This window comes from Spermophilus citellus (genome assembly GCF_964194105.1).
Source record: "Spermophilus citellus genome assembly, chromosome: 2".
NCBI classification, from domain to species: domain Eukaryota; kingdom Metazoa; phylum Chordata; class Mammalia; order Rodentia; family Sciuridae; genus Spermophilus; species Spermophilus citellus.
Genome location: NC_138183.1, coordinates 11,637,911 through 11,655,548, shown reverse-complemented (window position 1 = coordinate 11,655,548; position 17,638 = coordinate 11,637,911). Strand labels below are relative to the sequence as shown.

Genomic DNA, 17,638 nt, shown 5'->3' with positions numbered 1-17,638 from the left:
GCCGCCTTCTCCTCCAAATAATTTTTTTTGTGTGTGTGTGAGTGTGTGTGGTGCTGGGGATTGAACCCAGGGCCTTGTACATGTGTGGCAAGCACTCTACCAACTGAGCTGTATCCCCAGACCCCTCCAAGGTGATTTTAAAGTTGATACCTGGATGAACATTTCCTATTCCAATGGTTCTATCTTGATTCAAATTAGCATTAGAAATAATAGCCTATGTTATTATAGATATTGTTTAAGACAAGGCTAATTCTTAAGGCATTTAGAAGAAAAAATTTAAAAAAGATTCATGTACAGAAAAGGTGGTCTGTGAAGTTTGGGCAATACTGGCTCAGGTGGCCACTTTCTAAGTGAGGACTCTGGAAGAAGTTGTTCTGCCTGTGATCACAGGTGAGTTGGTGACTGGAAAGGTTCAAGGCACCTACTCTATGGGGCAGTGGCAGGAGGCACTTTAAAGTCCCTGGAATAATCCACAGGCCCAGCCCGGGGGGAAGGACTTGACACTGGGGACTTCAGCTGGGGTTTGGGAAAAGGGGCAGTGAGGGGGATGGAGGGAGAAAAGGCCCACTTTGTAAAATGGCCAAGCAGCCCACTCCCTGGAAGGCTGTGGACACGTGGACGCACAGCAAAGGCCATTCCCATCCCTTAAAAGCTCCCAATGAAAACACTCATACAACCTTGTTAAATAAAAACAGACAATGGACATCACTATGCTCAGTCCCAGCTCTTGTGGGTGGAGGGACAAGAAATGGCAAAGGGGGCACTACAAAAAAATTAATTTTGGGGTAGATGAACCTTCTGAACTCTCTCTTTCTCTTTCTTTCTCTCTCTCTTTCTTTCTTTCTGGAATTGAATTCAGAGATACTCTACCACTGAGCTATATCCCCAGCCCACTTTTTAAATTTTGAGACAGGATCTCGCTAAGTTACTGAGGGTCTCATAAGTTGCCCAGGCTGGCTTCAAACTTGTGATCCTCCTGCCTCAGCCTCCCGAGCAGCTGGGATTACAGGAGTGCGTCATGCACCTGGCTCTTGTTTTATTTTAGTTTTTAAAGGTAGATTTTACAAAAAAAGCTATTTGTAATTAGTACGATATTTATGTTATAAACAATAATGTTAAAAATGCCTTTAAAAAGTCAGGTAGAGGGTGTGGTTTAGTGCTTGTGTAGCAAGGTCCTAGGTGCCATCCCCAGTATGGAAAAAAAAAAAAAAAGGTGGATCAGAACATTTGGATATGCTGGTATTTATATATGCATTTCATATTATTTACTTTTTTTTTGAAACTTAAAATCTGACTTCCTATCTCCATGGCTTTTCAAGATGTGTTGAGATAAGGAAGACTCAGGGATCAGCAACCAGGCTCATTGTGACCACCAGTTTCATTAACAAGCAATTTCATTTTCCCCTTATAAGGAATGGGGATGTTCCTGTATTACCTGATGCCTCCTTCCGCTGTCACAGTGCCAGTGGGGCTGGCAGAATGGATGCCCTGAGAAGAGGCCCATGGAAGTGGCGCCCACTCTGTAAGTTGGCCCTGGAGCAGTTGGCACGTGGCAGCTCCAAGCCCCCCTCCCCCCACACAAGAGCAAGCACAACAGTCCCCCTACGCCCCCATGCAGCCCCAAGAGTCACCAAGCTGAGCCTGGGGAACTGGAAGAAGGAAGGAGAGACCATTCAAAGGGAGCAGAGAAGAAAAAGCTTTCGGTGAAGCCAGCGCTTGGGGCCTCTTCCCGCTGGCATTCATCATCAGAGGAGTCCTCGGAGAGGAAGACCGCATAGTGTCGCAAGGGCTTTACCAGGCTGGGGCAGAGGAAGACAAGAGAGAAGAGAACAGGCAGTTAGGGACAAGTTAGAACTCCATGTGGCAGGTGAAAGGAAAAGGCCAGTGGCATGGGGCCCGACAGGCACCAAGGTGAGGAGGCTGGTCCCAAGCAAAAAAGAAACTGGGTTTCCCATATGTGTCAAGAGCCTTAACTTGTGATCAGTCATCTGTGACCAAGTCATCCCACTTCTGCTGAGGTAACCTGAAATGTAACAAAGAATTTCACCCAACATGGTCACCACTGCTCTGTTTATAATATGAAAACATGAAAGCCCCCAAATTCTCCACAATAGGAATCTGGAACAGTTGGCTTAACATCTTCCTCCTATTAAACTTAATGTTTATTAAGGAACATTTAAAAGTCAATGCAGAATTGCAGTTTTTATGGTTGGCCCTACATTATCTGTAGGTTTCACATCAGCAGATTCAACCAACTGCAGCTACAAGAATTTGGAAAAAAAAACCCTGTCTGTACTGAATATACACAACTTTTTTTTCTTGTCATATTATTCCCTAAACAATATGGTGTAACAACTACTTGCCTAACATTTACACTAGATTGGATATAGTAAATACTCTAGCACAGGGGAGGGTTGGACAGGCTCTATGTGAACATTACGGCCATTTTGTATAAGGAACTTGAGCATCTCTGGGTTTTGGTATCTGGAACCAATTCCCAGAGGACACCGAGGGACGGCTGTACTGCGTGCTCTCTCATCTCCTTATGGAAAAATGCACAGAAAACAGACTGGAGAGGTAAGTGCTTAAATGTCAATAATAGCTTGTGGGATTATGGGTGATCCACCTCCTGCTTCTTATTTTATTTTATTTTTTTACAATGAGCATATCTACTTCAATAATCAGGGAAAAATGAAAAATAAAAAAAAGAAGTGAAAAGAAAAAAGTGAGCCATGCGGAAGAGCCCTCGAGAGAAGGCCCTTTTCTGATTAGCGCCGCTCTCTGGAGTCTCCCTCGGATGCTTCTTCAGAGAGTCTTTTTCATCTGTGATGTGGAAATTAAATATTCATTGTTATAAAAAATACATCTCCCTTGTCAGCCACCTGTGAGCTCTACCTCTATAAACAAACACACACGCAGCCCAGAGAAATGCCACACCGGGCTCCTATGAATTATATACTGACCAGGCCCAAGAGAGGCGGGTGCTGAGAAAGGGGAGCGGGACCTGGAGGACCAAGGTTCAAACCCCATCCTGCCATGGCTGCTGCTCTAGCCATGTGCCGGGGCTCCGTGTTCCAGGTCTGCCCCACTCTGTGGGCTGGGCTTGCTCGGAGGATCCCTGGGAGGCAATGGTGAAGTTTGGGATGCATGGAGAGAGGGTGCTGAGCAGCTCTCCCTTCATTCCAGCCAAAGCAGTGTCTTCTTGTACTTTACATGATGGCATGGGTCCCTTTAAGATTTTATTTCAAGAAGGGTAACCTGTGTAAGACAAGTATGTGAGAACTACAGCCCGAGGGTAAAGGAGGGGGCGAGTGCTGGGACTGGGCTGTGCTGCGACCCACCTTCGCTGGTGCTAATCTGGTTGTCATTCAAAGCCACCAAGCCTTTCAGCTCTGTGCCCTCATTTCTTCTTATCACCCCTGCAGGCTAGCTGGGTAGAGTTTTGTCTTTAAACTGAAGTGGAGGTTGAGGCTTAACAAGGGAAGCTACTAGCCCAGGGTCAGACACCAGGAAGGGGCAGGTCACACTGTTCATCTCCCCTAAGCTCCCAGGCCACTCCATGGCTGACAGGGATGGGACACACATTGGCCATTCCTAGACTATAGTGGGTATCACCTGGGAGAGTGCTTTGCTGTGGTCTCAGTGGAGAGGGCAGGAGGAGGACCTGGCTGGCAGAAGTATGAACAGGCCAGCCTTGGAGCACCCCAGCTCCATAGAGAACGCCCATAGCAAAAGGGCCACCTTCACTCGGTCACTAGAGCCCTGCTGTGAATTGCAGACCTGTCCCTATATCTCTCTCTTTCTTAGAAATCTGCAAATCTGCCATTCTGAACTACAATTTTGCTGTAATGAGTTATGTGGTAAATTCATTGAATGAAAATATTCAGACATTTGCAGGATGCTCTGTTTAAAAATTAGGGGACCCGTTCTTTCTCCCCATATGGCACTGCCCCTGGGCAGGCGAGGGGAAGGGGGAAGCAGGCATCCTCACTCTGGGTGGCTTGTGGAAGGTGCTGGGTGTATGTGGGTGAGGGCTGCCTTAGGCAGTGCCAAGTCCTGGCTCCATGCAGGGGAGGTCAGTGCATGTGGCCCTGCCCACCCCTGTGGCCCCCTCTGCCCTCCCAGCATACTTCAACTGACTTCCTATTTCTGAGTCATGTGCCCTTTGTCACTAGGCCCTTCTGTTTCCACATGGTGCACTGATCTTCCATCTTGAAGACTCAGCCCAAATGGAAGCTCCCTGGAGTTCCCAGCTGAGTTTTCTCCCTGGACAGAGTTAGTTCTCCCTGGCTGCGCATCTTGGTGCTTCATAGATAGTATTTCATCTCCAGTAATTCTGGGTCAAATGGAATGAGGTTCTCAGGTGGCCCTTGAATCCACTGTGAATGCCTTTCTAACACCCACCTGAGCAAGGCCCCTCCTCTGGCTTTGACAGGAAAGCACAGATCACAGACTGGTATGTCAGCTGAATGCCACTAAACCTGCCAGGAATTTCTGGATTCACAGAAGAGCAAAGTCCTTTGTGCTGGACGGGTCTTGGTGTCACTGTTAAGTCAGGCTGCTGCTGTGTAGGTCATAGTCAAGATCCGGTGTCTCTGGCACAGGTATGAGTGAGGAGCAGGAGGACAGGGAGCCTCGCTTTCCAGCCCACTAAGCAGCTTCTTCCTGCAGCTGGCTTTCTTGCTGGGCCAGGCTGGTGGGGCAGTGGCTCTGACAAGTGGCTCAGGGTGTCTCTGGAGGAGACTACTCTCTCAAGAGCAACAAGGCACCTGGATGAACCTGACCATGTGATGTGGAAAGGTCAGAACTTTGTCATGTCCAGGATACATGGATGACCACATTGACCCTAGAAGAATTCATAAGCCAAATGCTATGCACACAATTTTTCACTAACTACTTATGACAAAGAAGTCAAGGCCCAGAGATGGGGAGCTCCTTATTGGAGTCACACAGCAGCTGAAGGCAGAGTTGGGAAGTGAATCTGGATTTGCTTGACTCTAAACCACTGTGAGGTCTTCCTACCTCTTCAGTTTCCCAGATCTGAAACAATGCAGTGAGAGGTAGGGTATTTCCCCTTCTACTTTTAATGAAAGGTAAGATTTCAAAATAAACTTATTTAAATTCAGCTGCTCATGTTCCCCCCTGAAACATACAGTCAGATATTTGTCAGAGATAAAGGATGAACCATTGAAAACGTCCAGGTTTAAATTTTTTATTAGCTTAAGGCAGAATATGGAAAAAAAAAGTGTACCTCTTTCCTCATTAACCCAATTCAGCTACTACCGCGCAGGCTGCCACCCACCACTTGCCTGGATTTTATTACACACAAAGGGCTTCTGTGAAAAGGCAGGTCGCGGCGAACTCGGCTCCCCAGCGAGGGCTGCCGATGTCTCGGCGCAAAAGAAAAGCCCGCTGTCCATCAGCGCTCGGACCCCAGCAGCCCCCACAGCTGCTCCCGCCTCTGCCCACAGCGCTGGTGCACAGTTCCCATGCAGATGACTCCTGAGCCCTTTCTAATGTTTGGTTTAACGTGTCGCCAGTTAGCACGAGCGTGTGACAGTGGTGACAGGCGAGGCTGTTCCTTTTTAAATACCATGTCAGAGACATGGCGTCAGGAAGCAGGGAGGCGCTCTGTGCTCTCTGCTGCACCCGGATCGCACTGGCTTATTTTTTAATGAGGAAGATCTGCATCTCGAGAGTTTTTTTCATGTGTCACATCGCGTGGACAAATCAGCAGCACGTCACGCTGGCCCAAAATGAAATGCTGACAAATGTAGATATTTCAAATTTAATTGACATTTAAATGTACTTGAGATAAAGATGGGAAGAAATCAGCCAGGACTCGGTCTCTGGAGGTAATGAAGGGGAGCTGGTGATCATTTTTTAAAGGATCGTTTCACTCCAGCACAAAGTGTCTTCATGTTGTAAATGGCTTGACCACCCATCACCCCTTGGTGACATGGCCCTGGTGGGGTGATGAGCAGGGACAGGCCAAAGGATGAGGCCAGGTTCTGTCTGCCCAGCCAATGCCAGCCTGTCTACTTTTCACTCCTTCTTATCCAGGGTACCTTGGAAAAGTCACTTTACCTTCCTGGACCCCAATTGCTTCTCTGTGAAATGGAGTTTTCGGCTCTTTTGAAAGATGAACTGTAAAAGTCAAATGAAAATACTTGCAGAGGGCCTAGCAGAGTGCTTCGTGCAAAGCAAACACTCACTTTCCACCCATGTGACATGTTTACCTGCTAACCAATGGATGCTGGGTACTGTGCAGGGTCAAAGAAGGTGGTCCCTGCCTTCCAGGGCAAGTTGGTCCTCAGCTGGGCACATCAGCACATGGCAATTATCTATGAAGCCTTGCCTGGAGATTCTGTTGGCTTTTTTCCAGGACTGTGATACAGGGCTGGTGCTCCAGACCACACCCTTAGTGGCAAGTAAAAGAATAGAAAAAGGCTCTGAAGTAATACTGAAGGTCTTTGGAGGAACCAGCATGGCTCAGGACCCAGAGGAAGCTCTGGACTGGGACCTAAAGCTCCTTTCTGAGTGGCCCAGTGTAAGAGTTGGGGCTTTTGTGCAGGGGATCTTGGCCCAGGCTCCCCAGGAAGGCAGTGTGGGTGCTGAGCTTTTCATCCTGAGCATGTAGTAGCTGCCCAATGGCCCAGAGGTGGCTATGAGGAGCAGCAAGGGAGGTGATGTCAGGCTGGACAGTTCAGAGAAGAGGCTGGATGGGTTGGAAGGGCAGGTGGTGGGGGCCTTGGATTGGCACAAGGACTGAGAGCCCTGGGCAAGGCTGGGTGACATGAAGCCTCAGGGTGGCAGGAAGTTGAGCAGAAAGCCATGCTGGCCGGATGTTCTGGGTTCTGCCTTTTGAACTTTCACTGGTGCATCTGATGAATTATTTCTCCCTTATATGTTCATTCATTCAACAATAGTCACTAACACCCATCTTGCAGTTCCAGATCTATGCCCCAACATGTCTTGAGAAGTACTTCCAAGCCACGGGTGGACAGTCACACAGGGTGAGGTCTGAGCACAGCACGTGGGTTCTGCTCCTCTGAACATACTCTAGGCTGTGCTGGAAGGAAGGCAGGGATGGGGACACCTTTGGGGTGCTTTCCTTGACCAAGAAGAGACATTTGTGGACTGTGCATAAAAACTGTCCTTCAACTCTGGGGACCATGGTAAGTGGTAGCAGTGACAGAGCAGTGCACGTGGAATTTGGCAGCCCTGGGTGCACAACCTGCTTCAGGATGTACTGTCCCACCTGCTACAGCTCTGGCTCCCTTGTAGTTGAGTGGAGCTAACAATGAGCTGGTGGCAAAGGTATTTTGGGCAGAGGTGCAGGGAAGTTAACCAAGTGCCCTTCAGAAATGGTGACATGGAATCTGTGAGAGGTTGGGGTCTCGGTAGGGGTGGCAAAGCTTTTCAGAGACAACTAAAATCTTCTTGAGGCAAGGGCCCTTTTCTACAGCATCCTTAAGGCTCAGTTTTCAGCAGTAAAGAACTTTCCCTGTGGTGACAGGTCCTGGGAAAAGTCCTTCCCTCCACAAGGCCAAGGAGAAGTAATGGAAACCAGAAGGTCCTGCGTTTTCTTGGGTTGCTGTGGATCATGGGAGCTTTGAGATGGGGAGCAGGTTCCTTGGCAGTTCTTGCTTTTCCATTCTGGCTCAGGCTCCATGTCTGGCTTCAGGCTGGCTTTGTCTCCAAGGCCTAGAATCCACTGGTGTGGAGTGGGGGTGTGAACCAGGTTGGAAGCCTCTTGCCCTGCTAATTGGTATGTGACCTTCTGCTTGGGTGTTTGGACTCCTGGCCACTCAGGCAGTGGGTCCTGGCAGCCTGCCAGTGGGTAGCATCAGGACAGCTGCCCCTTCCCTGCTGGGGCCCAGGGCTCAGCTGGCATCATAGAGATTTGCTCCTGGGGCTGAGCACGTTCCTGGTTCTTATGGGGCCAGGGAAGGCAAGGTATTGGCAGTTTAATATTCAAGTGCTGATTATACCTGGCACATGGTAGGTGCTCTTTACATATTTGTGGCTGTTAATTGACAGTTACCCCTTGCCAGGGTGATGTGCTAAAAGTGGAACTTTCCTTTATTAATTCCTTTGCTCATTCATTCAGGAAACATCTCTGAGCAGAGGTCCAGGCTGGGTTCTGGTTTGGGAGTGGGAGAGTCAAAGCTAAAGGACACACAGCTCCTGCCGTGGAGGACCTAGCAGACCACTGGTGTATGTGCAGGCATGAGATGCAAAGGGAAACTGCACAGGGTAGGTCAGTGCTACATCTGGAGCATCTTGGGAGACTGTGGACATGGGAGGGGGAGTGTTGGGGGCAGAGTGCTGAGGCCACAGCAGTGGCTGCAGAGATGAGGCAGGAGAGGAGGCCATGTGCTTTGCTAACTCAGGATGTGACTATGGCTCCTGTGGGCAGTTTCCCAAACCACACTTCTTGGAATGTTCATAGTGTTAAAAGCAGACGGCAAGGAGCCCAAAGCCTCAGGGCTGGTGGTTGGTGGCAGGATGTCCTGGGAGTGTTGGATGCCAAAGCCCTGCCCATGTACCAGGCCACCATCCAAATGACTAACCCACACCCTCAGGGCAGCTCTGGGCTGTGCAGGAGGGAAAGGGGCTCTGTCCTGTTGTGAAGAACAGCCGGAACAACTGGCATGGAGGAAAGTGAGGTATGTCTGCCGTGCCAAAGAAGCATGTCATTTTTTTGCTAGCAACTGGTCAAGAGAGATGTATGCCAAGTGTTCTGAGACCTGGGCTTTGGGCAGAGTACTCACTGAATGCTTCTGGCAGCTTCTTCTAATCTTCTGGGTCCCGGGTTTGGGTCACGTGGTATAACTCAGCTGATCAGATACTTGGGGTCCTCAGCAGCATTGATTGGCCATTTGGTGTATAGATCTGACCAGCTGTATGCAGCTATACGCCTGTGGGGCATTTCCTTGTTCAGAGGATGTCTAATGCCAGCTCCCCAGATTTCCGGGGGATTCTAGTTTGGGTGGGTGTATAAAGTAGAACAATTCTTTTAGGAAGTTCTTTAGCAATACAGGGCAGACATCTTCTTACATGACTGGTTAAGAGCATCGGTTCTTGCATTAGAGAGACGTGTTTGAAGTTCAGCTCTGCTAATAACTAGCTGTGTGACCAAGGGCAGTGACAACTTCTTGGAGTCTCAGCTAGTTCTATAAAATAGAGCTCATAATACCTGGCTCCCAAGATTTCCTGCAAGGACTAAATGAAATGGTATATGTAAAGTGCTTAGCACATGGTTCACAGCTAAAGGTAGTTGTTAATTCCATTTCTTATAATGATATAAAATGAGAGAAAGCTTGGAGGATTAGATATTTATCCTGGCATTTATCATATGAATGAAAACCTGGAAACAATCTGAAGATCTAATATGGGGCACAGGGTCAGGCAGACTCATTAGTCCCACTCATTAGGAGACAAGGTGTGTAGTCAAACAAGCTCAGCTGGGCAGGTGTCATGCCCAGTCCCCATCAGACCCATTGCTACCTGCAAGTGCCTTGACCTAGGACTCAGAGGACAGCCTGCATCTGGGTTGTGAAGATTAACCAGCTGGCAAATGCATAAAATAATCTCCCTCCATATTCTCAGCCACTGGCTGCCACCTCCTAGTAGGGAACAAATGGCAGCCTGCCTGGTAGAAGGAGGCACCTGGGGGTCAGCATGGTCACCCCAGCCTTGCCTTAGTCCTGAGGGGGCAGGCAGTTCTGATCGAAGTGTTGCATTTCCAAGCTGGCTCTTGGCTCTAAGCATCAAGTTGAATGGGAAATTCCCTGGAATATGGAAAAGCCAAAAGGGAAAAATTTGGGGCCTGGAAGCAGGTCAGTTCCAGGAGGAAACCACCAAGGCCCACCTTTAACGGGCGGGGAGCTGTGAGCCTCCCTCACCACCACGGCAGCCACGTTCTCACTAGTCAGAGTGGCACACAGGCATAATTAGGTTGTGAACAAAAACCCTGGCTGGTGGTGAAGAAAGGATGTATCTTGTTCTGGCCCAGAGACCTTAGACAAGTTTTGGAACGTTTCTCCCTGAGCCTCAGTTTCTCTATCTGCTAAGCAGGAAAGCCACCACCTGCCTTTTGTAATCTTGAGGATGTTTAGTAAATGTTAGGTCTTCCTCCTTCCCCAGGTAGAAACACTCAGGTGCCTGTGGACACTGCTGTGTGGAAGAAGGAGGGCTGAGGGGCTCCAGGGAAGCCAAGGGGAGGTGTGGTGAGCTGGGTGAGTCATCTTAGGACATGAAGCTATCCCTTTGGGGGAAAACCAGACTACAAATGGAAAAGCCAAGAGGGAATAACTTGGGGCCTGGAAGCCTGTCCCAATGAGGGCAGCAGAGTACAATAGAGAATGAAACAGACCAGGACCCTGAATCCTGGCCCTGCCACCTTCTAACAGGGGAACCCTGGGAACCCTGTCAAATGCATTTTCTGAGCCTGAGCTCCCACTCTGTGGAAGGGGAAATGGCCAGCCTCAGAGGGCCTAGGACTTTGAGGGACTCCAGGGCACTTTGTGCTGACTGGCATCTAACCCAGACCTCTCCTGCCAGTTGAGAACACCCCATCCGCCCTGCTCTGAATAATAATAGAAGCTAATATTTCTTAAAGGAAAAGATTAACTACATGTTAATCAGCTAAAGGTAACTGAAAAACAGAGGGAATGTTTCCCCAGAAATCTTTTGGAAGTATCCTTCCAAATGCTAATAAATGGCCTCATGGGGCTCAGAAACCTATTCTTGATTCAGAAAGAACATTTTTAAAAAATATTTTTTTAGTTGTAGCTGGACACAATATCTTTATTCATTTTTATGTGGTGCTGAGGATTGAACCCAGTGCCTCACACATGTGAGGTGGGCGCTCTACCACTGAGCTATAGCCCCAGTACCAGAAAGAACTTTTGATGGAGGAAAATATCATTTTGGGCAAATGCAGGTCAACACAAGAGTCACCATGTGAACTCCCAGTTAAGGCCTCCTTTTAAAAGTGCTATGCAGCCTGCATGTAGCATATTTTCAGAGATATTTTTTGAATGAATGGACACACGAATGCATAGATGGAGTGGCCAGAGAGCTGCAGGACAATGTCTGCTGAGTGTCATCGGATCCCAGGATGCTCAGGGGATGCTGTTGTTCTTAATCAGCTCTGTCTTGCTGTCTGAAAAGTTAATTACTGGATGTGGATGTGCCATTGGAAGGGAGGGTTGGGGCAAGAAGTTGGGAGGACTGAATCTCCCCCCTCAGCTTCAAAGATCCCACATCCTCTTGTGCCGCCACAATTCTCTAAGTTTCTGAGGTGCTTTGATATTCCCAGTGGAGATGAAGACCCAGCATACAAGAAAACCCAGGCCAGATGAAAGGCCAGGCCCCAAGTCCATGTACCCCACACAGAACCAGCCCCGATGAACGCCCATTAGGCTCTGGCTCCTGCCTGCCAGCTTGTCTTCTTGTCTCTCTTCACACAATGCCGACAGATTGGAGGAGTTGGTTTCCTTCCCCCCAGAACAATATTTTATGAGGAGTCTGTTTTATTAAAATATTTTCCGCTGGATGCTTCCTGTGTTTCAAGAAGTTGGTCTTGCCAGCTGGAGCTGATGACAGTTGAGAAAAACACATCCAAGTGCTGTTGTGACATGGCATTTGGAAGTGGAGGAGCACTATGGGGGGGGTGGCAGCATGGAAGAGATGCAGGAAAACACCCGGGTGGCACCAGAAATGTCACTGGCAGTATGAGAGCACAGCCTCCCCTTCTCATTAAGAAAATGTGAAAAGAAACCCTTGCAATGATGTCCCCCAATGTACTGCTCTACCTCCTTATAGGCCCCAACTGCCATGCGGCATGGTCATAGAAGTCCTGTCATTTGTCTTGTATCACTGTTAGTTTGCCAATCCCCAAGTCAGCTCCCACTGGTTCATTTCAACCCCAGATACTTCCCAAGAAGAAATCCAATATGGGGCACATTGTGAAAGGAAACGAAAATCAATTTGGAAACAGCGCAGGTGATATTGAGGGACAGCGCAGGTGATATTGAGGGAAACGGCATCAATGCTGGCTCTGTGGTGCACGCTAGAGTCATCTCTTCTCACTGGGTTTGGAAGAGCAACAGCATAAATAAATGTGGTTGGGAAGTCCAACCTGTAACCAGGGAGGAAAATATCATTTTGGGCAAATGCAGGTCACTAGGGAACTGGTCACAAAATGGGTGATGCTTTTCCACAGATGTGGAGTGTGGTTGGTCTGGGATGTTTTATGCAACATAAGGATAGCCTGGGTTACACTATCCACAGGCCCATAACCTGTGTCCCAACACAGTGTCTAAAAGATTTAGTTTGGTTTTTAAGAGATGACTTTAAGGATAAGTGGTTAGTTTCATCCCTCTCAGAAATCTTTAGGGCCTGAGGAACTCTAGAGCTATGCAGCATTCTCTCCACAAGGGGGCAATCACAGCCCACAGCCAGAGCCAGACTCCACATTCCCACCAGCCTATTGTGCAGAGGATAAGTTAAATCTACACCCAACTTTGAGAGACCTCTCCCGGAAATTTCACACAACCAAGCATCTACATACATGCATGTGTGCATGCACATGCACACACACACACATATACACTCTCTCATCCCTGAGCTCTGGCTATCCAGGTAGGTTGGTTTTATAAAGACATGGGAGTCTCAAGTGGTATCTGATTGTAAACCAGGGAATTCTGGGAAAGGAAGTGCCCCATAACCTGGTTTAGGCCACAGCTTGACATTTCAGAATTGTTTCTTCCTTTTGGTTCCAAATAGGGCCAGGACCTGGCATCTCCCTAACTTCTTTCCCTGAGAATTTTTCTGCAAGCAGACCAGACAGGAGGATCATTCCCCTTCTCACTCAAAGGCCTAAATTTTCTGATTTCTCCAATCCCAGGTCAAGACGAGATCATGCTCTTCCTAAAGACACTGCAGGAAGCTGGTGTGGAGCCGCTAAGGTGGTTGGGCAAAGCTCATGGGTTGTGAACCCTGTGGACAAAGGGAAGCAGCATCTTCTCTAGAAAGCTCTGGAGTCAGGTTGTCTGGAGCTTCTGGCTTTGACCTAATTTAGGTAACTCAGCCTCTGGCGCGGCTTGTATCCTGCCTCACTTGTTCATCAGGTAACCCAAGCCAGCCTTGGGTTGTGGTCTGAAGGGAGGTGACGAGGAAAAGCCATGACATCTTAATACTGTGGCCCAGGGGAGTAAAGGGGCCTGGTGAGGTGGAGCAGCAAGTGAGGAAGACTTGCAAACAAATTTGAGCCACAGAGATCTTCAGCACCACCATGTCTGAGGGCATGGCCTTGTTAAACAGTTGGCCTTGCCACCTAGGTTGTTGAACTTTACCTGTGGACCTGACATCTTCTGCATATAATTCTAGACCTTCTTTGGAGCTTAGTGCCCTTTGGGTCTCACTCACCCAGCCCAGGTGCTTGGTTCCCTGGCCTCTGGGGTCTCTCACTGATCCAACTGAAAGCAGCAGAAGGAACCAACTGAAGCTAACACTAAAGGCCCAGCCCTGTTTCTCATAGACCTCTTGGTGAAACAACTGCTTGGAGCACCAGGGAAGCCTCTCAGAGGCCAGGGTGGCACTCTTGGGCACCCAAAGCTCTGCTCTAACTGGGTTCCTGCAGACAGAAGGAGGAAAGCCATGGTACTTACTGCTCAGGGCTTGAGACAGATGTCCGCCGGCCTTCCACGGCAATGTTGCTCTTTGGTCTCTTGACAACATGTGGACGGGGTGGGCGCACCTAGGAGGGGCACAGGAAAAGCCCAAGAAGAAATAAGTTGGGAAAGCCACACAGGGACATTTTGAAGATTTGTGTAGGTATTTTTAGGGTACAGGCTATAAAAGTCCCACAGTGTCAAGTGCAGCAGATAGATACATTTGGAAAGGTTCTCCTTATCTACAAGACGGGAACAGTCCCACTAGCCTCCTTGTAGGGCTGCAGTGAGGGTACATCAATGAGATGATGTACATAAGGGACCCAGCAATGAGGCCCTCATCCTTGATAAATCTCTTGCCCTCCTGTTACCCGGAAACCAGTGTGTAAGCAGAGATGTTTCATCAGACTTGTTTCTGGGGAATACATGTGTATTTTGTTCATTTTACAACTAAATTACAGGATGCTTCTTTTCTTCTCTCTATGGGAGAGACAATTAAAGACATCCTTTTGCTTCCCAGGGCACCCCTGTACCAGCCCTCCAGTGGGGCTCAGCTGAGGTATGGCCACCCTCACAGCACAGATCTGACCCAAGGGTGATGGGGGTGTACTGGGGAGTGGACAGCTTCTCAAGCCTATAGGTTCCACTGAAGTGACAAGCTGGGGTATCCCGACCTGCCATCCCTGAAAGCCAAGATGAGCATCCATGGAAAAAGATGCTCCTCTCAAAAACAAACAAACAAACAAACAAACAAACAAACAAACAAACAAGGATGCTTCTCTCCCCCACCAGAGCGGGTGCTAGGGGTCAGGCTGAGAATTTATAGGTTTGCTCAAAAGAAGACTCATTTAGTCCAATCAACTTTACATGGCTATACATTTGAAACCACCATCTCTGACCATTTCCAATGTCAGAGAGACAGGGAGAGAACCAAGCTAAGAAAGTGCCCCGTGAATTTCACTACCAATAAAGCCAAGTACTGTGGCTGGGCAGGGGGCTTGCTTTCCCTGTAGACATGATGCCACAAGTGCCAAATTCCACCGACAACAGAGAAGGAGAATTTGTGCACACTCCTCTTCCTGCTTGCCCTTTTACCTGAACACCCCTATTCTCAACAATTTGTGGGTGACACAGAACAATGGCTAAGGAACAAGATTACAGAAGTTAGCTGCATACAAGATGAATCTTAATAGAGTCTCATCAAGCCCTCACATCTGTGCATGTATCATCTAACGAAAGTTTTTCCTGCGAAATGGTCAATCTGATCTCAGCTTTGTTTGGCAAATCAGAGATGTGGTAAAAACCAAATGTGTTCCACCAAACATGCTCTATTTCCTTTCATGGGGCTGCTGTGAAGACTCAAGAATGGGGGAGAGTGCGGGCTCCATAAATGCTAGTCCTGCTTTGCTGTGACCTCGATATTCCCTTCTTATCAATAACAAAAGAAATAAGGGGAGGTGCCTCTGAATTAGAGGATGAAATTTAGGATTATCTTTCCTTCCTAACATCCTGCATAGTGCTTGGTATGCAGTGGAAGCTCAATGAGATTTTTAGAAACACATGAAGGTTGGCGCTTCGAATCTAAGAGGCACATAATACTGTCACTATTATTGTTATCAGAATAGTGCTTGTAGATGTTCAGTCAACATGTGCTGAATAAATGAATGGGTATACCCACCCCTCATTCTAACTCTGAGCTGGTTTCCCTGGCCAGACTCCCCTGGCAGCTTTAAATAGGGTTCCTGGCTGGAAGAATGCCCCAGACCTCCCCTGACAAAGGCAGGACTGCAGCTGGGGTGGAGGAGCTGCTCTGCCCCTTCCCTGGGGGTCCTGGGGCACCGGGTTCAGGAAAGGTCAGACATTAAGGCCTGTCGGCGCATCCTGCACAGGGCTGCTCCTTGCTATAATAAAGGCGGGTTAAGAATGTGAACTTGTGGCTGAAATGGGGGGATTAAGTTTGTGGCAACTTCAACTGAACTTGCAACGTGGTGAAACATGGGGAAAAAGAACAACAGAGCTAATTAGACGAGCTGAGCTGTCAGAGTGCTGCTGAATGGCTCAGCGCCAACAAACAAAAGGAATGGGTTGGCAATCAGCAGGATCGATGGAGGAGACTGCTTCATTAGGGATGATAAGACAGACGGGGGTGGGGGAGGGAGAGAAAGACACAACGGACCAGAGACGGTCACCCTGGTGGTTACAACCCAACCGGAGCCACACACACACCTAACTGGTGTGGACAAAGCCACACACAAAATTATCCTCACACCCACCCAGATACACAGAAGCTTCAGGACTCCAACATAAACACAATCTCATAGACACACACAGAGGCATGCACAAGGGGTGAAGGCCCACAGAGGAATCAAGTGCGTGCGCGCGCACACACACACACACACACACACACGCAGCGGCCGACCACGACCAGGCAAGGAAACACACAGACAAAATGGTTTAATTAAGCCTGAATCACAAGACGATGCAGACAACTCCTGTCATATTTCAGCAACTGCATACCTCTTCTTGGAGTGCTTAGGAAGGGTGGGGGCTGGGAAAGAGGAGAAAACCACACGCACACACTAGCACACACTAGCACACACTACGGGGCGGCCCCACCACTGCCGGGATCCCAGCGGCGACAGGGGAGAAAATGCTAAACAGGGATTTCCAGCATGGTTCAAGGGGGACTGGAGGGGAAAGTTGGGAAGCTCGCCAAATTCCCCACTGGATTTAAAACCTGAGAAATCTAAGTCAGCAGGTTAAATGTGTATTGAATACAAAAGCACCGAGTATATTTTATTTTAATGGTGAGCAAGAAATAATAAATACAGAGCTTATAAAGTGCTTTGCATGTGGGCCGACCATAGCCTGCCTCTGCCCGGAGAGTGAGGCCACTGCCCTTGGTCCACTAGCTACATGCACCATTTTTTTTCCTGCTCTTTGTTTTTTCTTCTTTTTAAGAAGCAACCCATATCCTGTGGTCACAGCTGAACTCCAGCTACAGGTGCTGGGCCACAAAGCACCTGCCAGAAATTTCGGATGAGGGCTAGCCCCCCATGTTCCCACCACCTGGGCCAGCAGCTGCACTTCTGCTGGGGATGTTTACAACTAAGTGATACCACAAAGCCTGGCTGGGGCCAATGGCTCCCAACTTGGGGGTTTCAGGCCACCTTCTTCAAGGCCCTTGAAGTGTTCCATACTCCAGGTCTCCCCAGTTCCCACCTACTGGGTAATGGTGTCCTCTGGAAATTTGCACAAATGCATTGAGGGTGAACAGTTCCCACAACCTGGAATCTTGGAGCCCAGAAAGCATGGACCTTATCTATGACTCTCAGTGGCCTTGGTAGGCATTAAGTTTTTTTTTTCCTTTATTTTATTTATTTTTATGTGGTGCAGAGGATCGAACCCAGGGTCTCGCACATGCTAGGCGAGCACTCTACTGCTGAGCTACAACCCCAGCCTCTAGGCATTAAGTTTTTGGGGATGGATATGCCACTTGATGCAGGCAATGTGTTAGGAACCCTTAGTATATGACCTCATAACCCTCACCACGTGGGCATGATAAACTCACTTTATAGATCATCCAACCAAAGCTTCGAGCAGGTAGGGTCTTGTCTAAGGTCACACAGTCAGGAAGTAGCCATGCTGTCCTTCAAGTGAGGGTGGGCCTCTCTGACTTCTAGGGGGAGCTGCTCCCCCTAGGCCCCCGCTTCCTGAGCATACCAGGACCCAGGGCAGGGATGGCCTGAGTGCCAGGCTTGGTGCCTCTCTCAGTAAGCCAGGGGCAGAGGTAGTTGCCACTCAGGCTTCTCTATTCTCTAAGACCTCAGTTACCAGTAGAGATGGCCAGGCACCCCCTTATCTGGGCAAGTCTCCATACTGGTGAGATGACACAGAGTCCATGACAGCTGTCTCCAATGTTTGAGTTTTTCCAGAGGCAGCACTTCTGCCCT

General features: G+C 48.7%; 1 protein-coding gene across 9 annotated transcripts in view; it reads right to left on the bottom strand.

Annotated features, from left to right (window-relative positions):
* DENND1A (DENN domain containing 1A) overlaps positions 1–17,638 on the bottom strand; it is a 521,188-nt gene that overhangs the window by 5,873 nt on the left and 497,677 nt on the right. For 7 of the 9 annotated variants that reach the window (XM_081282502.1, XM_081282504.1, XM_081282501.1 and 4 more), the window contains 2 exons: positions 13,683–13,771; positions 1,671–1,799 (listed from right to left, as the gene is read on the bottom strand). In XM_081282502.1, coding sequence (XP_081138628.1) covers positions 1,671–1,799; positions 13,683–13,771 — 218 coding nt within the window. The remainder of the gene's footprint in view (positions 1–1,670; positions 1,800–13,682; positions 13,772–17,638) is intronic. The other 2 variants (XM_081282503.1, XM_081282505.1) reach the window with 1 other exon arrangement.